This window comes from Choloepus didactylus, chromosome 5 (genome assembly GCF_015220235.1).
Source record: "Choloepus didactylus isolate mChoDid1 chromosome 5, mChoDid1.pri, whole genome shotgun sequence".
Lineage (NCBI taxonomy): Eukaryota > Metazoa > Chordata > Mammalia > Pilosa > Megalonychidae > Choloepus > Choloepus didactylus.
In genome coordinates this window covers 4,997,943-5,021,590 of record NC_051311.1, presented here as the reverse complement: position 1 = coordinate 5,021,590, position 23,648 = coordinate 4,997,943, and the positions used below count along the sequence as shown (strand labels likewise).

The 23,648-nt window shown below is 44.3% G+C and overlaps 1 protein-coding gene across 10 annotated transcripts in view; it reads left to right on the top strand.

Annotated features, from left to right (window-relative positions):
* The window catches only part of NEBL (nebulette), a 341,590-nt gene that overhangs the window by 159,824 nt on the left and 158,118 nt on the right, over positions 1–23,648 (top strand). For 7 of the 10 annotated variants that reach the window (XM_037837684.1, XM_037837680.1, XM_037837683.1 and 4 more), the window contains exons 1-2: positions 21,994–23,315; positions 23,403–23,483. The exons of 1 other annotated variant lie outside the window; for it this stretch is intronic. Coding sequence is in view for 1 of the 9 variants with exons in the window: in XM_037837689.1 (XP_037693617.1) it covers positions 21,653–21,760 (108 nt within the window). In the remaining 8 variants the exon portion in view is untranslated. Of the gene's footprint in view, positions 1–21,652; positions 21,761–21,993; positions 23,316–23,402; positions 23,484–23,648 lie in introns of those variants that run through there. 2 more of the 10 variants (XM_037837682.1, XM_037837689.1) reach the window with 2 other exon arrangements.

Genomic DNA, 23,648 nt, shown 5'->3' with positions numbered 1-23,648 from the left:
CCCTGTAAAAGAATTTTAAACACCAGCTCCCGGGGCATTTAGAAGAGGACTTGGTTAACTGAAGCGTGACTTTTAGCCAGTCGTGGGGACCAGTGTCCAAGGCTTTCGGATTTCTGCCCGTGAGCATGTCCTCTGCAGCCTTTTTCTGGAGCCCCTCGTCTGGAGGTTGGGGGGGTCTGTCTCGTTAGCTTTGCCTGGCTTCTCCCCTGGCCAAGACAATGGATCAGTGGGGCCAGTGTTTGGGTTCTGTCCCAGGACTGGCCAGTTCCTGAGATTTCCCCCCGCCCTGAGCACAGATGCCTGCCCTTGTGCCTTTGGATGTCTGGGAACACCAACTGTGAAATTTGGGGCACAACCATCTGCAGCTTGAGAACGGCTGGTGTGTTTACTGCTGCGGAGAACTGGAACGATTAAAGAAAGAGGTTTCCCCAAGTTCAGTGTTATGGGTAGCTGAAGCTTAATCAGAAACCTTCCTTTACTTCCCTGGTGATTTTTGAAAATATTTTTAAAATATGTCAAAACTAAGCCCCGTTTGAAGTTTGGTGTACACTTTTACATTAAAGGCGGATGGGTTTGCTTGCATCTGTGTGTGTGATTTTCATCAGCTGCCTCAGGGTGATTCTTCTGACCATCCTTCACGTTCAGCTCTCTAGGTGACTTTATGGGATGAATCATGGCATTTTAGGATTCTCAGAAGCCTGTGAAGATCCACTAATTTAATTTTCTCACCTCCCAAGTGAAGAAACGAGATTCTCAGGGCAGCGGCTGAGGTCATGGGGTGTGTGAGGCCAGCTCCGAGCTTACACTCCAGTCTGCACCTGGACCCCGAGACAGCAGCTTGCAGCCTTGGTGTGTTCGTTATTTTGTTTTAATTGAAATTAGATGGCACGTGAAACATCCTAGTGGATGTTTTGAGGTTTTATTGTTATCCATTTTTAAATTGAGTGTATTGTCAATCTAATTGCATTCTTACTTAACAGATGCTTGACCTGTTCTCAGAATTGGTCTGTTATCTCCTTTAATGGACATTTCTTAAAAAAAAACTATGAAAAATAAAATATCATAATGGCTAGAAAAAAGGGAGGAGTTTTTTTTTTTTTTTGCTGGGTAGGGGATTGTAAGAGCTTTCGCATACCTACTGTGTGCTGAGGTGCTCAAAGAGTGGCAACAGATTGCTGACCAGCTCCTCTTCTTGGAGTCTTCACAGATTTTGTGTGACGGGAAAAAGTTCTTTCCATAGAAATATAGAAACGACTTATACAGTTATCTCTGTTTTAGTCATTTTGTGGCATTATCCCTCTTCTGAAAACTGCCTTTAATAACATTTTAGTGGTACTATCTTTTACTCAGCTCAAATAGTTACATCCCAGAAAATTCTGGAAAACAGAATTCTTTTTCAAGTTTAGTTATTCTCCTACAAAGACTAGACAGGATGGGGCTAATGACGTGGTTACTTTTGTTCCCGTGAGAGGAAGCTGATGCCCATTGTTCTCCTTCTGTGTGGTGGGTGGGGGAGGAGACTCCAGTACAAAGAGTTGTTAAAAAATATTTAAACAACGTTTGATGTTCTGTGAGTTTCTGTAACTACAGGATGCTTTCCCAAACCTTAAGCAAATGATTTGAAAGTATCCACTGTTTAGGATTAGCTGAACCACGTTTCTCTCTCAGTGTGGGTAACTGAACTTTGATGACAAGCAGCTGTGTTTAAGTCTTAGCCTGGCAGAGGAAAATGATCTGGAAGGCTCTAAAACTTTTGTAGATACTTTCTTTGCTGAAACAATGTGAAAGAATCTATCGGTTAGGCTCCTTTTTTGTTGAAAGTGCCAGAAAACTCAACCCCAGCTTGTCTTAGCAAGGGGATTGGTTGACTCGTGTGCTTCAAGAGCAGGGATGAGACTGATTTTAGGGCAGGGCTGCATAGAGGGGCTGAGAGGATGCCATTGGGCCCAGATTCTGTCCATTTCTCAATTTTGTATCTTCTGTGACAAGGCCCTGTTTAGGCTAGTTTACCTCCTGATGGCAACGTGGCTGCCACAACTTCAGCCTGCATCCTTCTGGGGCCCTAACCACCGTCTCGTTGTGCCCCTCCCCTGATTGGATAGTGTGTCCAGGGCTGAGCCAATCAGTGAGCTAGGGAAATGCAGTGCTCTGATTGGCCAGTTCCACGTCACATTATTCCCCCTTGGAGAGAGTTGGGAGAGCTGTCTCCTACAGTTTAGGGTGCTGTTTCCAAAAGAAGGGCCGTGGGTGCTGGGCAGTGAGCGAATAATAAAGGGTGGCCCCCATGTACGTGGGGGTTTTGTGTTTTCTACCTTATTACTAATCCTTCTGTACTTTTGGGTTTATGGTGAAACACAATAGAATTCTTCATTTCACAGTACCTGGAAGGGAGTGTTTTCCTGAACTGGTGAAGCCAGTGTCAAAATGCCTTTTTTGTTGTTGATTTTGCTTGTTTGTGTTTGAAGCTGCTTTGGGCAGGCTGTCCTGGAACCGATGGGCGCGTTTGTGAGCTTCAGGTGTTCCCTCTCTGGAGGATTCTCTTGAGGACCCGTTGGGTTTGCGCTTGTAACTATGTAATAAGGCGAATTAGTAAAGGCTGTTGAACCGGCTGATGCTGAAGTGGAGGGGCTCCAGTGGGCTTCAGCGAGCTAGTTCTGAATAAGTCCAGCCCTTTGGATGCGGACCCGAGGCATCAGTGGAATGGCCAAGCACGGAGCTTATCAGAGCAGGAGGCATGTTAAATACTTGTTGTTAGCAGGGAGAAGTAGTAACTTTAAAATGTGCTTGATCTATAAGGTGACTGGAAAAGTATCGATACTTTGCAGCTGCTCCAGGCTCCGGCTCCGCCACTGAAGACTGCGCCACTGAAGGCTGCCCAACACCAAGGCCGATGTCCCTGTGCACGCCGTGGATGCTTGGACGTCCGCCTGCTTTCTTCCCTTTTTCCTTTCTGAGCTGCTTTTCTTTCAACTTCCACTTTCTCAAGCATTCACTATTTGTCTTCTTTTCCGGGTTCTCTTTTCTCCGGGGTTTGTGACCACCAGAGCGGGACAGCAGTGTCACTTAACCTGTTCACTGATGACATCCGGGGCCTCTGGACACCCCCAACCCCAGCTCTGTGCATTATGCATGTGCTACAAACTGCTCAACACTGTCAGTAAATTAGGCAGTGTATGCTGAAACGTCTTAGTCAATGCACTACGGAGTTACTGTAGAAACATCTCATGGTGAAGTACTTCCTTCTCCTCCTCCTCCTCCTCTTTGCAGACCCTTTTGAAGAACATATTTTTTTTTTTTTTTTTTTTACATTAAACTAAACTTCATTGTAACATTTGCCTAAAACACAGTATACTTTCATGTCACTATTAACATTGATTTTTGCTTAGTTAACTGGAATAAAGGTAAATCAATGAGATAAGCATTTCATGTTCTGATTTCACTACACACAGTAAAAGATCTAAAATAATGACTTAGTACTTTGAAGTCATGTGGTTATGTTACAATTTGTTTGAAAATTGAACAGGTAAAACCCAAACACCTTACTTGTAAGAAATAAAAATAGTAATAACATTATTAAAGTCTTCTTTGACTACCCTTTGCCTCTTCTATTTCATGTGCTCAGTGAACCATTTTGGTTTTATCCTTGCAGAATATATGTTTTTTTCATATATGTGCGTATATATATGTATTCCAAGTTTACATGTACTCTTCTATGTGTATTCTTTTATATAAAAGATTTCATTTTCTATATCATTCTACAGCTGACTTTTTTCATCTAATATGTCTTGGAGAGCTATGAAGGTTAAGATAGGTAGCTTGGATGATTTAGTTTTTAGTTTATGCATAATATTTCTAATATAACTGTATTCCTGTTTATTTTGCCATGTAGGCATCGAGACACCTGGGTTGTTGGCTGCGGGGAGCTTCCTTGCACACGTGGGAGGGTGTCTAGGGCTGGAGCAGTGCCCCCCATTAGTTCTTCGGAGTTGCTGAGCATGTTTCACTGTGGCTGGCAGTACATTAGATTACTGGCTCCCCACACTTTTCCAGACACCGGATATCATCAAGTATCTCCTTATTGTTTATGCTTACCTTTCCTAATTTACTGGGGAAGTCGAGTATCTTCTTGTGTGCTTATGGATCATTTGTATTTTTCCTTCAGTAAATTACCTGTTAACAGCCTGTCTGTCTGTGTGTTGTGGATACCACTTCTTTATTTGTTTATGTTGCAAACATGTTCTCCTAGTTTGTGACTGATCTTTCGCTTTGCTTTATGGTGTCTTTCATCATTGAAGGTTTAATAATCTGGTCAAATTTCTAAATCTTTTTTTAGAAACTCTTTATTGCCTTTTGCTTCTTGGCTTTCCCTACTTCAAGCTCATAAATATTTTCTATACGTTCTTCTAATATTTTAATAGATTTTTTTCAAACATTTGCAACATTATAGTTCAGATGCTCTTTACTTTGGCATATAATAAGGAACTAACTCTTTTTCTGTATGAATAACTGCTTACTGTACATATCAGTTAGCAGGAAAAATAAAATTGTCTGCCATTTGGTGAAATAAGGGAGTGTGGAGAAGGCCGCGGGACTCGGCAGCATTTTAGCAGATTCACAGCAAACCGTTCACCTTTATTGCCCCTCAGTGACGGACGTTAGTCAGAGGCTTCTGTAAAATTATTCCAAATGTCCCCACTTTATCTATGCATCTAATTTTCTCCATTTCTTCCTTCCCACCTACCTGTTCTCAACTTTCAGAAATGACCTTTGAGAAGAAAATAAGTCTAAACATTATGATCTGTGCTTGTTAAAAAAAATATTCTTATGGGAGAATGGGATAGAATTATTATTCCCAGAGAAATAAAATAGAACGGCAGCCTGCTCTTACTGAGTGTGTATGCACCCGACAAAGTGCTCACACAATCAGCTTTTGAGGAAAGTCAGAGAAATCGCTCTTTTTGTGGGTCTTTAGTTACATTTTGAAAAAACAAATGTTAGCCCCCACCTGCCAGGACCAGTCTGTGCACTCATGGCTGTGCAGAGCCTTGACCTCCTCTCCTGGGTGCCCAAATCAGTAATCTGTGCTGGGCAGGTGACGGCCCCCCGAGACGTCTGCATCTTAGGCCCCACACCCCATGAACTGCAAAGGGGAGGGAAGGCTGCAGGTGGAATCCAGTTGCTCATCTTGACCTCGAGATGGAAACCCATCCTGGATTCCCTGAGGGGGTCCAGGATAATGACAGGGTCCTTAAAAGTGGAAGAGGGAGGCGGAAGAGGAGATCAGAGTGACCGGTGTGAGAAGGGCCCGGCCCACCATTGCTCAACTTGAAGATGGAGGATGGGGCTGCGAGTCAAGGAATGTGGGTGGCCTTCAGAAGAGGGAACGGGTTCTCCCCTCGAGCCTCCTGCTGGAACCAGCCCTGCCAAAACCCATGTCAGACTTCTGAGCTGTAAGATGATAGATGTGCATTGTTTTAGCACTTGGTTTATGGTGATTTGTTGCAGGAGTGATAGGACACTGGGTGGGGTGGGGCTGGGGGTGTCTAGATATTGAAGTGGTAGTAGCTAATGTGTATTGAGCCCTTACGGTGTGGCAAACCCTGAAGGATCTCCCTGGGGCTTTGTAATGCCCCTGTGACCTTTCAGATGGGGAAACTGAGGCTTGCTCCTCACGTCTCTGGTATGTGTGGGGGAGATAGACACAGACTCCTCTCTAGTGTCCACGCCGAGTCAAAGACTAAAAGAGCCGCCGTCAGTGACTTATTCTAAAGCTGCATGCGTGCTTTCCAATTTGCTCCTTAGCCTATCCACTGCTTTAATTTAAGAAATTATTTTAAATTTCTTATCATAATGATAAAGAAAACACCAATACAAGTTTTCTGCCTTGGTCCATTGGTTAATTGGCTTTTTAATTTCTGACAGTTGGGCTGTGTTGAGGAAAGTTGGCACTTGGTATGTGGCTCGGGACCCCTGCCACTGCCCCTTGCTGGCCTGGTGTCCCCTGAGGTGAGAATGGAGACCCCGTTAGCCGCGAGGCTGCAGACTTCTGCAGTGTCCCACAGTGTTGCTGTCGCCACAGGCACATGCAGCAGAACTCACAAAACGCTGCCAGGGTTTACAGGCTGCCACTGGCAGCCCTTGGAAGGGTGTAGCTCTTAGCTGAGAAGTCGGTTGCTTAGCGGACAGAGGGGCGGCCGTCCAAGAAGACTGATGCTGCATGTCTTCCTGCACCACAGAATCGAGACCCCTGAATGACGTTGTCGCAGGAACCGCAGCTGCATCCCAGCTTCACCTCTACAGCAGGAAGCGCCCATGTGAAATCAAACAGAGTGTTCCTTGAAATCCCTGATTGAGAGTATTTATCAGTGGAAGAGTATCTGATAAATATGCAGTGTGATCCAGTCCTTCTCAGAAAGGGGATTAGTAACATCGGATCTAGATGGGTGTTTGCCATGATGACTTCTATTCTCAAGGAAGGAAAAATCACAGATGGAGAGTTTGAAAAGCTAGCTAGCATCAGCCTGTGCCTTTAAAGTTGCTTCTCTCTCTCTGCTTTTTAAATTTTTTTGCGTGGTGTTCCGGTTTGCCAATACAGCTCTTATGCAAAATACCAGAAATGGACTGGCTTTTATAAAGGGAAGTTATTAGGTCACAAATTTAGAGTTCTAAGGCCATAAAAGTCCAAACTAAGGCATCAGCAAGAGGACACCTTCACTAAAGAAGGACCATTGGCTTCTGGAACACCTGTCAGCTGGGAAGGCACGTGGCTGGTGTCTGCTGGTCCTTTGCTCCTGGGTTCTGGTTTCAAAATGGCTTTCTCCAAAATGTCTCTGGGCTTGTCTCTCTCTCAGCTTCTCCGGGGCAAACTCTGGGCTAGCATCTCAAAGCGTTAGCAAGTGTCTGGGTCTGGCTCAGCATATCCTGGGGCGTTTTCCTCTCTCTGCTCTGTGTGAGCTCCCTTCAAAGGACTCCGGTAAACTTATCAAGACTTACCCTGAATGGGCGGGGTGAGATCTCCATGGAAACAATCAAGAGGTCACACCCTAATCTGCCCCCACAAGATTGCGTTAAAGAGTATGGCTTTTGAGGGACATAATTTATCCAAACTGACACAAATAGCATGTGTTTGTTATTGGATTGTATTTATTTTACATTTTGTGAAAGTAGTCAAGTGCGTGATTTAAATTTGTAATAAGATAGCAGAGCCCTTCGGTATCTCTCCTTGCTCTTGGTTCCCTCTCTCCAGACGCAACCACTCGTAATTCTTTCAGTTTTTCTTTCTTGGTTTGCCAGTTTATTTCTGAATAACGTGTGTATACTGCTATTTCTTTGTTGTTGTTTTTTAAATTTCAGATAATTGACTTTTTAATGTGGAAGATGAAGATTTTGCTCTTTTTAAGCCTTCCTTTCCCCCCATCCTCCTAATAAAGATATGTAAAATTTTTTGGTTAATTTAATATTCAGTGTTTACATTATTAACACTATTTATTGTTCCTGGCTGAGTCTGATGGCACTTTTTTTTTGAAAAGCTTTTTTTCTTTTTCCTACAGTGGCTGTGTACCTACTTTATCTCCAAACTCTCTGACAGTTTTAAAACTCCTTCAATAGTCTAAATGCTTTAGGTTAACTATCAATTCTACTATTTTTCCTTGAGATGTCCCTCCTGGAGCCCTTTGTCTTCTGCTCTGATCTGGACTGTTTTTCTCTGGATTGGCTGAATAGCTTTTGTCCTGGAACTTCCCTTGACAATTACCCTGGAGATTCCCTTGGCCTTTCTTTACTGCTAGATGCTCTTTTTCCTGGCTCTCACGTCATCTTCTTCCTTGGTTTACTACCTCATTTTGGTGGAGCACATCCTCCAGTAGCTTCCTGAGAAAAGGACTATGGTTGGTAAGCTTTTGAGTCCTTACGTGTCTGGAAATATCTTTATTCTCCCTTCACATTTGGACAGTGATCTAGCTGGGAATATTCCAAAACTTTCCTCTCTTTTAGGTAAAAGATAATTCTAGTGATTTTCCTTAGTGAACTCATCTTCTTTAGGAATCTGGAAGCCATCTCTCTGTTTTCTATATTAAGAAATCAGTTGCCATCATATCTAAGCACAGATTTTCTTTTTATGTGCTTTTCCTTTCATTCTTATTGAAGTTAACCTGGAATAAATGTTCTAGCAATTTTGTAATTACTTATTTGAAATTGTTGTTTTTATTGTATTGCTCCTAGCCAAAACTTTTCTCTCTCTAGATACAAAATAATTCTGGTGATTTTCCTTCAATATCTGTATGATTAGTTTTAAAACATCACTAAAGAAATGATAGTTTCATGGCTTTACTCCAGGTTTTTTTTCACATAAGAAACACCAAGATTTACTCTTTTTTATTTCCATAAAAATAGAGAATCACATTTAAAATAAACAGCCAGTACTTACTGTACATTTTGGATTCTGTTTCTGCCTGCTGTGTATTCACTTTTCTGTTGTGTTTTTGTCAAGTTCATTATCCCAGACCCTGTGGACAACCCCACATATGCCACGTCCCACGGAGATTTCAGTTCAGAATTTATCTCATTACCTCATGTTTTTATTATTTTCTCAAGCTTATCATCCAAGTTTCTTTTTCCAAACACTGATGTATGTTCCTATTTGAAAACGTCATTTACAGTTGTCTAATGATGATTTAGATCCCTCAGGTTATCGGGGAACCACTGTGGGGAAAGGGGGGTCCATTCCAGGCTGAGAGACAAGGGGCCCCCAAGCGTCTAGAGGCAGGGGAGCGGGGACCTTTGGGGGGCAGGAGTACAAGATGAAGGGGGAGGGGAGTGAGCGGAGAGTACGCTACCCGCGGGCCGTGGAACACAGGGACGAGCTCTCGGTTGAGGGGTGAGGTTGCCAGGTCTGAAGCCCGCAGGTGGAGAGTTTACTGGAAATGATTGCAGCCGTCCACGGGGGTGACGGTGATGGCCTGGACGTGGCATGGCCAAGGGACAAATGAAAGGGGATCAGATTGCAATATGGAGGAGATGGAACCATCAGCGTTTGGGGTCAGGGTGAGGTGGAATGAGGTGGAGGAAAAGGGGTGAGAGGACACTGGAAGGACCTAGAAGTGAATGTCTTACATTTTACCTGGAAACATCCTCAACAGGTGGACTCACGGATCAGTTACCTTGTACTAAGGAGCAGTATATTCTTTGTCATATTACTGATCATCTTCATTTTAGAGAAGTAAAAGGATTTGGTGTTTCTGATTAGAGTGTCTACTTGAGAGCCTTTCCTGCGACTGGAATTAAAAAGTCTTCAAACCTGGGGAGTGGTGTGGAAGCTGGGATAATTATGATCAGATGAACTTACATCTAATTTGGGATCTGTCCTTTTAACTTGGGAATTCCAGGCTGAGTACATGTCTTTTCATACTTATTTCCTTAATTTATGTCCTACAGTGTTTCCAGAGTGTCGAGAGCCCAGAATACTTAAATCAGAACTACGAAAACAGATTAGAAATGGATATATATTGCATACCGTGTTTTAAGATTAATTGATTTTCTTACGTGACACAAGACGTCAAACTATTTTATTCTTTCCTGACAAACACTGTTTTCCCTATTCATTCCTGACCAAATAATAGAGACGGGCAGGGAGATTTGGCTTGTGTTACAGATAAAAGCGGGGTGCCTTTCTTATTCCTTGCATGCGCTGCTGGATCAGAAGGTCCTTCGTTGTGTGTCGGGGCAAACCCTGGCTGGCAAAGCCTCTCACAGGTGCCTTCCGATGCTTTTTGCACATTTGCCTTTTAAGTTGAAATGCCAGCTGGAGCTGACAGCCACCGCAGATTTCACAATTTTGTTCACCCTGGGTGTGGGGGCCCATCGAGCAACTCAATCCCAGGCTGAAGAATCGGAGCACTGATTGGATTTGGGGGAATTAGCCTCCTCTCCGAGCCCCAGGCTCTCCCCTCTCCTCCTCTCTGGGTGAGCTGTTACCAATTTCAGCGGCCATGGCTTGTTACCTCTATTAGTACTGTAACTAGAAATTTGATAAGGTTACGTGCCTGTCAGATGATTTAGATGTCAGGTGCAGATGAAGCAAAGCAATTTTGACAAGTCAAACATGGGCGCAGAGAGGGGGAAGAGGGTGGCCTGCTGAGAGAGGAAAGGAAAACCTCTTGCAGCCTCAGTTTCTTTCTCTTTCAACTGTAGGTCAGTGCTGGAACCTCTCCAATTTGTCCCTTCCCAGTGAATGTGACATGGTGACTCTGGCTTCTCTCTAAAGGGCAGCGAAGTGCAGGGTTGCCTTTGTAGGGGACGTGCGGGCATTTAGGAAGATTTGACTTTGGGTGTTCTGATAAAAACATCTGTGTCTGGAAACATTATCTTAGACCGAAGCTGGAGACTGAAGGTCTTGGAAGACAAGGGTTTTAATGCTGATACCTGGTCATGGTTGCGTGCTACAGACAGGCTAATATTTTTAGTAAATGGTGCTCCTTTGTGTCGGTTGTTAGGAGACTGTTGCTTTGCAGTACATATTTGTTGTCCTGAGTTTTTTGGACCAGACGCTGATTTGATGAGGGTTTCTCATTTGGCTTGTCATATGGTCTGTTGGATTAACTTAAACCCTTTCGTGAATTGGGTTTAAGGTTTTTCAGAGCCTCCCTCCACCCCCAACTTTTTCTATTGATTAATTCAAGAACCTATACCTCTGTCCTATCCTGATATCTAAGTCTCTTTATAGCCCACATTGCATATATATCTTTGCTTTGACATTTACCTCAGCATAAAAGTTTCCTTCATCCTGCCAGTGATGGGATTGGCTAGTAGTTCACCCCAGTGGAGGTTAGTGCCCAGGATGGGGGCGGGAGAGCAGGCACACTTCTCGTCTCTTGCCCCTTGGTTGTGTGAAATTACGTAATGTTGTAGGTATTCAAGTGTAACTCATCGCGACATGGATTTCATTATTCTCTGCAAGCACAGTTCAAAGGAATAATGCATTTATATTCAGGGTAGTTTTGTTTGAGTTTATTTAAAGAAACAAACACACACGGTCCCTATAATAGCTCTTGCTACTGATGTACTGATGGTGCCGACAAAGAGAAAACTCAGACCAGATGGTTTCCAAACACTGGAGCCACCTGGCTCTCTGGCAATGGCAACTGATTCCTGTTTTTCAAATGGCTTCACTCTCGTGGATTGTGAAATAGCCGAGGGGGATTTTCATGGACTCAGGCCAAAGAACATTCCAAAGTTGGGATCATTAAGAGACGTCAGAACCTTATCCATGTTGACCTTCAACTCGCACTCTCCCACTTCCAGTATTTATGATCCCATTTTTTTCTCTTTTCTCTTTGTAACTGTAAAATCCAGTTCTTCACATTGCAAAGAAAAAAATGCTTTTGCTTCCTGAGATGTTTATTCTGTGGGTAAAAAGGCCCTTAGTCCTTCTGAGGAGCTGCACCCCAGGCTGTGTGTCTTCAGACCCAGTGGGGCCTTTCAGGTCAGCAGAGGACAAACAGAACATAATTGCGCTTGCAGTACCATGAGGTTACACTGAATCATGAAACTAGAAACTCCACAGAAACACAATCAAGATGAAACCTTAATTGATGTGCAGACATGGGCAATAGTTTTTCTCATTATAATGTTGAACTTAACCTTGAGGTTTCCTTGAATTATTTAGGATCTACTCTTTCCTACTGAAAATCAGAAAAGTTAACTTAAAAGAAAAAAATGTTGACTAGATGACAAACTTTTCTGAGTTGGTTTTTTTAAGACTGCAGTTTTCTTCAAGTCTCATTTTTGGGGAGTTACCTCATTCACTCACTTGACCAGTGCCTACGGGGCATCTAATTGGTGGGTTGTGTGACTGGTAGACACTGAACGCTGTGGTGTGGAAGGGCATACAGTGAATTAATTAAGATCTTGTTTGCGTTATTGTTTAAAATCTAGCCTTTTAAAAGAAATTTACTTACATTAAAATTACAGTTCGGTAAAAGTGAGAGTCTTTGAAGTCTACAAAATATTTGAATTACAGTCTTGTAGCATGTGGGGGTGGAAAGAACAAAGGCCTGGGGGTTGGAATGCTAACGCTGAACTCAGCAGGTGGGGATGCTGGGCTGGCGTCTTTGCCACTGAGCCTCAGATTCCTGTACTAGTTGGGAATCTTGGCTGCAGGTGGTGGAAACCCCACCCTCATTAATTGAACAAATGATAGTTTATTTTGAGGATATTGTACAAAATCCAAGGGCTGGAAGGCGCCCAGTTGGGGCCTCTGAAACAGCAGGAATCTGGGCTCACACACCACGAGGCCTGCTCTCGTTTTGGTGGATCAGCTGCATCTGTTTCCTGGGTGTGTGGGGGTTGTACACAGCCGTCAGTTGTTCCAAAGCTTTATTCCGTAGAGTTTTAGACTCACTGTATACTCTGAGTCCCGATTTCCAAAGTCCCCAAACCTCTTGGCTGGGACTGGCTTAGGCTGCTGAAGGAGGAGCCCCAGGTAGGAAAACGGAGCTCCTGGAGAAAGGCTAAATGGTGGAGCTTTACTGGAGGTTCTAGATGAGCCAAACAGCTCATCTACATTTCTTGTATGTAAAAAGCAGTAAAATAGCTCTTCCTTTTACAGAGTGGTTTGAAGACTAGATAGGATGTTCTGTGGAGAGCCTTGCGCAGTGCCTGGTGCCTGGTGGTCTTGGGTAAATCGCAGCTGTTACTATGTAGCTGGGAGCTAACACACCGGCATTTCTTAAAGTTCACTCCTGTGGTTAATGTTCCGCGCTTACCGTGAGCCAGGAAGCCACACTTCATCACAGGACAAAGATCAACACCGCTAATGCACTTGTTTCTAGGAGTTTCTTCCCCACTGAAGACCTGTTTTCTAATTGCATTTGGTTCCTAACTGTAGCATAGATAGGTTAATAACTGGTAATAATGTCTGTATCTATGTTTTAAATAAAGTCCTGTATTAAGGAAATAATCTTTTAAATTATTTGATTAAAAAGACTTTTTGAAATCCGTGAGTTTTTCCGTGTGGGGAAAACTATAGAATACAGAAGCAATTTCAGTATCACATTTAAAGTCCTTTTTCTTTTGCATTCCTTTTTTTTTCATTTTTGCTGCGCTACGGAGTTCATTATTTGTTTTTCAGTTTTGTAGCAGTGGAAGAAGTATATTTTCCTATTAAAAAACCAGCCAGGTTTAACTTGATGGATAACGCCATTGCAGGCGGAGAGGGTTATTGCGAACAATTTTGACAAAGCTGTCAGTCTGTTAGGGAGCAGGTGTGTGTGTGAGAAAGGAAGGTGTCACCTTCCCTCTCATCAGTTTGTGAGGATGGATGGTGTTCCTGTTTGCTAAAGCTGCCATTACGCAAAATACCAGAAATGGATTGGCTTCTATAAAGGGGATTTATTAGGTTACAAATTTACAATTCTAAGGCCATAAGTGTCTAGACTAAGGCATCAACAAGAGGTATACCGTCACTGAAGGAAGGCCGATGGCGTCCGGAACACTCTGTCAGCCGGGAAGGCACGTGGCTGGTGTCTGCTGGTCCTTTGCTCTGGGGGTTGTGGTTTCAAAATGGCTTTCAACAAAGTGTCTCTGGGCTTCAGTCTCTCTGAGCTTCTCTCTCTCAGCTCCTGTGTTGTCCTTGCTTGTTCTCCCAGGGTTTTTCTCTCTAAGCATCCGGGGTCCTTGCTTAGCTTCTCTGGGGCAACTCGGGGCTTCTTCTCTTAGCTTAGCATCTCCAAACGTCCTTCTGTCCGCATCTCCCAGCGTCTAGGTCTGTGTCGGCTCTGAGCTCTCCTGAGGACTCCAGTAGACTAATCAAGACATGGAAATAATATAATCAAAAGGTCCTACCCATAATAGATCTGCCTGCACGAGATTGCATTAAAGAACATGGCTTTTTGTGGAGGTACATAACAGATTCAAACCAGAACAGATAGATTTTCATTTCTGTGTACTGTTTGTGTTAGTTCCACCCTGTTTACATTCCCTTGATTCTTGATTTTAACTTTATTTCTTTTCTTTGCCGTGGTTTGGTAATAACTTTTCTGAATTATCTCATTTCCTAATTATAAATGCTCCCTGTTGCAATTTATTATTCGGACCCTAGTTTAACTTTCCATGATATTTTCTGGTTCAAAGTAATTTCAGTAATATTCTACTTGGTGTGTGAATTAAGCTGTTTATGTTTAAAAATTATAATCATTGTGTGAGATAAGACTGGCGATCTTGTAAAGAGAATGTATCTAGAAGTCAAAATTCGTTAATTGTCGCATTCTTAAATGCAATTAAAAAAATAATGTGGAAATGCAAATTGGCACTCATCTGTCTCTGTGAATCTTCTTTGATATTATATCAGTTAGAATATTCATTGTTTTTTGCCTCTTTAGTACCTGAATATTTGGTTAATTGGATGATACTTTAGTTTCCTGAAAATGCTAACTTCCGTCAGCACCAAATACCTAATTTACTCCCCTGAGAAATTTGTAACTGTTAGGCAGAATTTGGTTGATTTGTTACAGTTTCGTGTTTGTGAAATTCTTGGTGAAAATATTAATTTATGTGTATATGTTTTAGGCTGCAATTTTCTTTATGAAAGTAGGTATGAGTTATTGCTTGGAATCAATATTTTCACCAATAATACAAGTTTTTTTTTTCCTAACTTGTTTCTTACTAATAGAAAATTAAAACTATTGTGTCCTTCAGAAGACATTTAAAGAAATACCTGAAAATAGATATATTAATGAAAAGTGTAGGTTGTGCTAAACATTGCTTTGGGTGATGATTTTTGTCCCTTTTGTGGCACCACAGGTTCCATTGCAGATAATGAATTAGCTAAAAATTTTAAATTACACATCTCTTCTGGCATCATCTGCTAGGAAATAGTCCATCTGTTCTGCTTTCATCTCTGCTTATTTACAGGAAGTTGTTTCTATCTGTCTTGTGTTCTGCTGGATCTTTTTCACCTTGGTGTGTTTTTATGGTCAAGTGACTGGATGACAATGTCTGGGGAGGGTCAGCAAGGGGGGACACCGGAGCTACTTCTTCCAGTCATTGGCCGTGTGTCCTTCTCAAGCTCCTTTCCTTCAGCCACCAAACACGATTTAAAATGCGCACCTGCTGGATCTGTTTGAAGATTCAGTGATTCTGTATAAAGCACCTTTTATGTTTAATCCTGTTTGTTTGTTTGTATTCCACTTTGACCCTGAAATGACAGAAGGGGCCCCAGGTGGTGGCGTGCCCGACCCTGCAGGGTGGCGTACACCTGCTGGGGCCCCCCAGCTCTATGCCTGTAATACACGAACCTCCCAGCACAGGCCTGGGGCGTAGGGGACACCGAGGAGATGTCAGGTTTCCATTGCCGTCTCATTTAAACTCTCACAGGAGTGCCACTGCTCTGGTGCCACAGTTATGCTTCCTTTGTCCATCTGCGGGATCAGGTGACTTGCCCGGGTCCTGCAGCTGGTGAGCCGTGGGGCCAGGGCTCGAGGCGGCTCATTGCTGACCCTCAACTACACTGACCACCACTCCTCTGCCTTAGGGGTGATTTTCAACCATCTTAGCTTATTGAGAAATTAATTAAAATATACTTTGTTATATATATTTAGAATATTTATTCAGAACAGAATATCGGTTTCAGTATTTTTTTTTTTTTAATTAAAAACACTCCAAATCTGATAAAGTTGAATTGTGGATATACGTGGAAAACCGATATGTCTGTAAATATCAGGAAGTACTTTTGCAGATGCCAGGGAAGGCTCATTTAAGGCTTAGAAATCTATGAAAATTATCTTAATGCTTTTTAATTATATTTAAAATGGTAATTAGAATTTTAATTTTATTTAATTAACCATACATTTACTAATTATGCGATTAATTTATAAGAAAGCAAATCTGCCTTTGCGTTCACTTCTTTGACTTAACATATGTTGAAATTAACTTCACCTTTTAAATGAGAGCCCGTAATCAGATTTTCCTTGTAGTTGTTTAATTCCTGTCTAGCATTGTGGGATTAGCCAATTTTCTGCACTTTAGACTTTAAAAATACAAAACTAGATGGTAATCAATCATGAAATAGTTACAAAGCTTTTATCTATGCTTAGCACAGAGCAAAATGCGGTGAGTCAGAAAGCAGCATGTGCCCTGCATTTTCCAGAACCTTAGACTATACTGAACAGTACAAGATACTGTGTAACTGAGCACCACATTTTGCAGAGCCAACCAAGAGTTTTGCACAGTTTAAAAACAGTGCAGCCCTCTGCATCCCCCCCTGAAGACATGTAACGTAGCCATGCTGTCATGAGAGGAAATGAAGCGGGTCATTGGTTTCGTGTATCAGACGGAGATGTTTTCTATGAAATAAAGAGCAGAGAGCCTCGAATGAGTCTTCAGGCTTCCGTCGGTCACATCTTGGCAAGGTGAGCGGCTTCCAGGCTCCGGAACGTTCTCCTTCCTCTCCTGGATTCCGCCCAGGTCTCTGGTCTATCGTGATAACTGAGGCCCCTGTCCTTTCACTCTTCCTCGTTAATTCGTGTTTGAAATCCCTTCTGCAACCTCCGTTCACACACTCTTGATGGTAGTTTTTCCTGCCTTTTTGCTTCCAGCCAGTGTGTGCCAATTAAACCAAGGAGCTTGGTTACGGTGAGGAAATTGGAGCGACTGGTCTGACCTTCCGCGTGGGTGTACCTGGTTAGCTCGCTCGCCGTGTATGGAAAACCCAGAAATAACAACTGAATTCCCACTTGTCGTTATCCTTTTTCTGCTAACCTCTGGGTACCTGGGCTTGCCCAGCTGGGGCTTTAAAACTCCCTCCTTGCTTTCTTTGAAAATGTTTTAATGTGAAATATTTGATAAATATGAAGGAACAGATGTAAGTTTCACAGCTGGTGATGAAAGGATCCTGTGAGCCTGACCCTCCGAGGTAACAAAACGTCCCGTGTGCCCTCATCCCTCCTCCCTCCACCCTCCTCCCAGGCCCCGGAGTGCCGTGCTCCCCAGACCCTTTTCCTCCGCCTGCTGGAGCAGCCGGTTCCTAGCTTTTTGCCCCTCAGCATAGTGTTTCTGAAACTCACCCACGTGGGTCCATGTAGCGAGGTCCATCTGTTTCCATCAGGGAAATGTAGTTCCCTCCTGCGTTGTATGAATACTCAGCAACGGACTCATCCCGCGCGGGTGGAGCACTCGGTGTCCCCAGAGCTGCCGACAATGCAGTGTTAACTGTGGTTATGTCCTGCGTCTCCACACGCGTTCCCGTGGGGAGGAGCGCAACTGGGCTGGAGCTGCCGGGTGAGGGGTGCGCCCCCTCTGCCTTTAGTACCGGGTGTTGTGTAGCCTCCTTTTATCATTTGACAGTTTCCCAAACTGGTCCCAATTGGTTTCCTCCTTCCAAAATGGCCTTCCGCTTGAGCGTGGCCTTTCTTTTAGCGGCTTCTGTTTTCTTTATTGATTTATATTGTTACAGTATTAGTAGTTACGGTACTTGCTTGTGGCCTTGGGAGCATGCCTCAGACCGAGCAAGTGCCCCAAGTGGCAACTCTGCTCACCACTTTGCTTTTTATCAGTTTTTTTTTTCCTTAAGCTGGGCCAGAGCCCCTGGTTTGCAGGCTGTGTCCCTCTCTACCAAAATGTGAGAGCTGTTTGCTGATGACGTCAAACACAAAGTGTCACTGAACATACACACTTAGGCAGGAAAGGCCACTTTTGAAATTTAGTGACACGAAGGAAATTGATGTTTGCTGATGACCTGCTGAGGGCAGGCCTTTCCTCGGCGTTTTTGCGGGTTGTTCACTTGAACCCTTCTAACAGCCATGGGACATGGAGCGTACTGCATTTCTTTTCTTTTCTTTTTCCACTTTATAGCTGAGGACCAGGAGTCGTAGAGAAGTTGAGTAAATTAGGATCACAGGACAGAATCAGGGTTTAAATTCAGGTCTCTTGACTCTTGATTTAGGGTTCTAACCTACGGTATAGGAATATATATACGCACACACACATTTATATAATATTATATATGCTCATCTGTGTATAGTATATAGAGTCAATATTATGCAGCATTCAGTATTTGAAATAAATACATTTTTAAAAAGTGGCCCCTGAAGAGAAAGAAATTGGCAGTGTGACTTGCCTGTTGCTGGAAGGGCTGGTGGGGCCGGGCCCGGGAGGGACACCCTTGTCACCAGGTGTCTTGTGACCCCAGCCAGGCTGCCCGCTGCCCGTGCCCTCTCGTGGTCCCTCCTGGGGATGTTCTCTGGGAGCTGCACCCTGCACCCCAGGGGAGTGGCACATCCTTTGACCTCTTCCACAGCCCCTTGGTGCAGGGCTGCCCGGCCACCCACCCCGACCTTTTGCACCCCACCTTCCTGCTTTATTCCTCTCCTGAGCGCTTGTCCCTGGCACCACTGGTGTTGCCTCAGTTTACCTGTGACATCCGTCCCTCTAGCCCCCCCGAGGGCAGGGGCCCCAGACCGTGCTCCTTGCTGCACTGCCCCTCACCTGGAGCCAGACTCGGCTTGGGGATGCTCGATCCGTTTATGTCGAGTGAACAAAGGCCTACAGGAGTGTCCGCAGGGAGAGTGCTGGGAACGACAAGCCTGGAAGGCTCCCTGGCGGCGGCGCACACTTAGGAGCGGGGGAGGGGCCCAGGCCGTGCGTTTCGCAGGCAGAGGAGGGGCAGGGGCTTCGGAGGACGCCTCTGTGCAGCCCAGTGGACCCTTCCGAGTCAGTCCGAGTGAGCTCACGTGTGGCAGCACCTCATTCCAGTCCTGGGCTGGGTCTGTGTTTCCCACTTAGTCCCTGGCTCTGCCTGAGCCGCCCCCTTCCCACAGCCCCCACCCCACCCCGAGGCTCCCACAAAACCCCTTCCCTGGACACTAGATCCCCTGTGACCCCTGCATTTGGGAAGCAGCCTCTCCCCTTCCTTCTCCCCACTTCTCGCATCCTTCTTCAGTTTCCTGAACACAACTGAGCGATCCTGAGCCGGGGCTGTGCTGGGGTCTGCGGTGACAGGGGAGACAGGCCTCGTCCCTCCTCGGGGTGCCCGAGCTCTAGTGCAGGAGCCCAGTGAGGTTCGTGCTGGGCGGGATAGACGAGGGTCTTTACGGGGGGGCCCTGCAGCCCTGAGCTGCGATGAACACATGGGGTGCGTGGCAGGCGGGGTGGGGTAAGGAATCTCCAAGTCGAGTTGAGGAGTTAGGGCGCTGGTGACGAGAGCTCCAGGCTCCGGCTGGCTGGGGCGGTGCTCCTTCCATGACAGAATCGCAGATTTCACAAGTTATTAGGTCTCGCGTCATCAGTGGGAAGGACCAGAGCATCGAAGTGGAAGAGGAGACGGTAACTCGCTAGTGTCCCCAGGGCCCCTGACGTGTGCGCGCACCTTGAGCATGAGTGGGCGGGTGACTCGGCATCCTCTGGAAGAGCTGGGTGTGGGGGCCCCAGGACGCTGCTGGGCCTCTCTGGCTTGGCTGCCGCTGTGGCGGCTTCATCTTTATGGGGCAGCGGCCCCCAAGTTACAGCCTCCCCAGTTAGCCACCCAGGGGCTCGGAGCTCCCTTTCGTGTCCCAGAGCTCAGACTCATGGACACTGACTGACTCATGTCCTCCTCAGACCCACGACTGGGTCCCAGGGGCAGCCTTCCCCCTGGCTGGGAGGTCGCCCGGGGAGGGCCAGGTGAGGCCGCAGCCCCCGGCCACCTCATCTGCTTCCACGCCCTCCCCTCGGTCAGCTGTGGGTGACAGGAAAACCACCACGCACGGCCCCCAGATGCAGACCTAGAGGGGCAGGGTGTCAGTGGGGGGCAGTGGGGGGCGAGGGGGCCGCTGGGGCTGCAGCTCCAGCCCTCCAGGTGGAGGACACCGGGCCACCCAGGTGAGGCCTGGACGCGCTGGGTGCACCTGAGGATCGGTCGTCTGTCACACCGATTTCCAAAGGGGGTGATCATGGAAACCTCGGCCAGGGGTGGTGGAGATGAGGGTGTCAGCACTTACCTGGGCACCTGGGCAAGCCCAGACCAAACGACCCCTCTGCGTCTTTCGAACGTGTAACGCGCTGTTGAACGGTCCTCGGCTCGAAGCCTACGGTTCTGGAACTTCATGGTGTCTCTTTTCACTTCTTTCTTGGGAAATTGCTGTTAAAAACAGAGCACCAGCAGAAAGCGTATGTGGCTGGGGCTTCTCTGAAGATGGTGCTGGCGGAGGTGGAACCTGGTTACCGATTTTTGTTTCTGCTGGTTGCTATTACAGCCTGGCCATCCTTCTTTCCTCCGTGATTTTACCGTTCCGTGCCCTGGGGCTCACCTCGGACAAAGCTAAACAGCTTCCCTGCTTAGTGGGGCATAAAACGGAGTGTGCAGCGTCCTTCTTCACACATGCGGGGAGGTGGAGAACTCGGAGGCGGCTCCCACTATTTTCTGCGGATGAAAAATAATGCCGCCTGTTCGACCTTTTCTTTAAGGAAACACTTAAAGTAATGGTGTTAGTACTTTATAGCTTTAAATGAAAATGTAGAGAGAAAATTACATATACTTATGCTAGAAGGTGAATGTATCTAGAGCTTTGTATTTGGTGTAATCTGGGATTTTTTTTTTCTTTCAAGCGCTTCTGATAAAAGAAAATCCTTCAGTGGCGTCGAGTGGTGACGTCTGGTGGGACGGAGTCATTAAATACAGACGTGGCTAAACAAAAACAGTCATTCTGTTCCCAGCTAGAACTTTTACACATAAATCTACACTTGCGGAATTGTATTTTTATTAGCTACCTTAAATGCTAATGATTAATTTTGGTGCTAATTTGAGATTGGTAGTGATGAATGTGGCATGGGGATTATAGATTGGTTATCAGAAAATGTCCTTCTGTATTTCTTGATAATTAGGCTTTTTGAGAGTAAGAAAAGCCCAGATGATGTGTATACCTTGTCACTAGCAAGCAGCATATTGAGGGGGTGCCAGTTGTTGTCCGTTTTCCAGTGCCAGGAGATGGGGCACAGTGACACGAAGCCAAAGTCTCTCTAGTCCCCCGAGGAAGCTAAACTTCAGCTTCACTGAGCTGTAATTGGAAAAGAAGTGTATTCAAATATCTAATAATTCTTAGGCTCTCAGCAGACAGTATGCTAAGACCACGTGCAGGGAGCTGTTTATCTCTAGGTGTGGTGTTTTGGGTGGTTTCGGAAGCGTCTGTTTACTTGGCATTTGGTGATATGGCATTTTGTAATCGTACCTGTACAGTTTGCTTACAAAACAGAAAGTGAAATTCTTGAGGACACAGTCCAGCTGCTGCCAGGCTCAAAATGAGGCTTTTGGATGGACAAGCCTGGCATTGGAGGAGATTTTTTTTCTTTCGTGGTAATAATAGTATTAGTGACAAGGACAAGAGTAACCGTTATGGAGACTGCTTGCTTGCTAAATGCCAGGCACATATATTACGTTGTGCGAGCCTGTCCGTGCAACCTATAAAGTCGCCGCCGCCACCACCATCATCTTCCTTGTCACCACCGTTGCCATCGTCACCGCCCATGTACGGCGGGGCCTCTGGTGCTCGGCTGCACCCTGTCCGTGTGGAGCTGCCCTCGTGGGCGCTGTCCCAGTGTCAGCCACGTCCTGGGTCCCAGCCCATCTGGAGTGGGATTTGTGGCTCCTGCTCATGCTTCTTTCTTCATCTCCCCCCTTTCTCGTCAGGTCAAGTACAAGAGGGATTTTGAAGAAAGCAAAGGGAGGGGCTTCAGCATCGTCACCGACACCCCCGAGCTGCAGAGGCTGAAGAGGACCCAGGAGCAGATCAGCAACGTAGGTGTCGTTTATTCCGCGACGCTGTGACCAAACGTGCGTTTCCGGGGGAGGGCGCCGGACGGGGAGCTCGGTGCCCGGTGTGTGTGGACGTGCGTGCTCATCAATAGGCCACCTTCGCCTATTAAATTCCTGCCCTTTGATTTTGTCACAGTTATCGGGAGCTTACACTTTACTCATCAGAATGAGGAATCGAAAGTGCATTCGGAAATATCGTCATGGCCGTTAAAAGTAGCTGTGATAGAGTATCTGGTGACCCCATTTTGAATGGTTCTAGCTTGTGAAGTTTTCCAAAATAGGACTTTTGTAATTAAATTTTAGAAACCTGATAGTTACTTATTTGCAGTGGACGAGCATACAAAATACGCATATAAGTTTATGTATCATCATAAATTTTATATTTGCTAATTGGGTGTATGTAAGATTTCAACACTTTAAACTAGATATTTCCTTAAATGGGGTATGACATCTACTTTTTGAGATAAATGTTTCTATGTGTAGTTGTGTTGGAGATGAAAGCTTCAGTCTTCTCAGTGATACATTTTTTTATTGAAAAAGAAAATCAAGAGGCAGAAGTTCAGAACACGTTAGGGATTGAACATTGTTAATTCTGTACTTATTAAAGATAGATAAATTGCTTTTCTTAATTTATATTCCACGCTTGTAATTATGTTTCTTTCAAAGGATTATATATCAAAATGTATTTTTTTCCTAGAAAAAAAGTGCTTCAGGGTTAGATATCCAAGAGGAAAATCTGAATTAAACAGAATAATTAAATCTGAATTAAGCTATGTATGTGATACAAAAACATGAAAAACATGAAAAATCATACCATTTTTTCATGAGAAGTGTGTTTCGTGTCATGTGTACAGTCATTGAAATTTGTATATCTAGATGATATAAGTGATAATAGCTTTAATTTCCAAGAAACATGTAATTAGCAGATGGTTTTAAACTCACTGATATTTGGTTATCATCCTGCTATATATAAAATGACAGTTTGCAGATAGACTCATGTTATATCATTTGAGAAAAAAACTGATTTGCCCAAAGTTCAAAAACAGAATTATTTGACATTTTAAGATTTTATTTGGGAAGTGGGTGGAGGCAGAGTAAACCATGTGCTTTGCCACATGTCCTAAGGTTTCCCCAGGTATACTCTTTAAATGAACAATTTACATTAGTAAGGACTTTTTCCTTTGAAGAGAAAGGGTTGAATTTTGAGAGTTTATGACTTTCACCCCTTAGTCTTTATATCCAGCAGCTCACCAATCATGAATACTGAAGATCTCTCTTTTTCTTCTCTCTATTCTTTCCTTAAATCAAAAACTTATTTTTGCTTTTAAGAATGACATGCAATTAAGAGGTTATATTCAGTCTCATTTCTTTCTTTGAATTATCTTTGGAGAACTTTTTTTTTTTTTCAAAAACAAACACAAAATTACATCATAAATCTTCAACTATCACAGAAATTTATTTTAAAAAAAAAGAACCAAACATTTCTACTAAAGAAATCCACATGCCAGTGAGAAGAAGGATTACAGTCAATTCAAAGGTAAGCTTTTTCATTTATATTGAAATTAAGCCAATATTCGTATTTAACAAGAAAAGGACTGATCGTTTCATCAACCTTTATCATTAGCAGGAACGTTCATTTCATTCAATGCCAGATGTCATTTGCAGATCCATTCTTAATTACGCAAAAAAAACCCCTATAACACAGGTATGTATTAGTCTATATTTATCATATATATAGCAGTTTATACAAGATACCATTTAGAGTAAAGATATAATTTAAGCAAAGCTGAGTTTTAAAAGCATATAATTTTGGCAGCACCTGTTCTTTTTTTTAAGCCGAAACATTGCAACGTCTTGATATTAGCAGCCA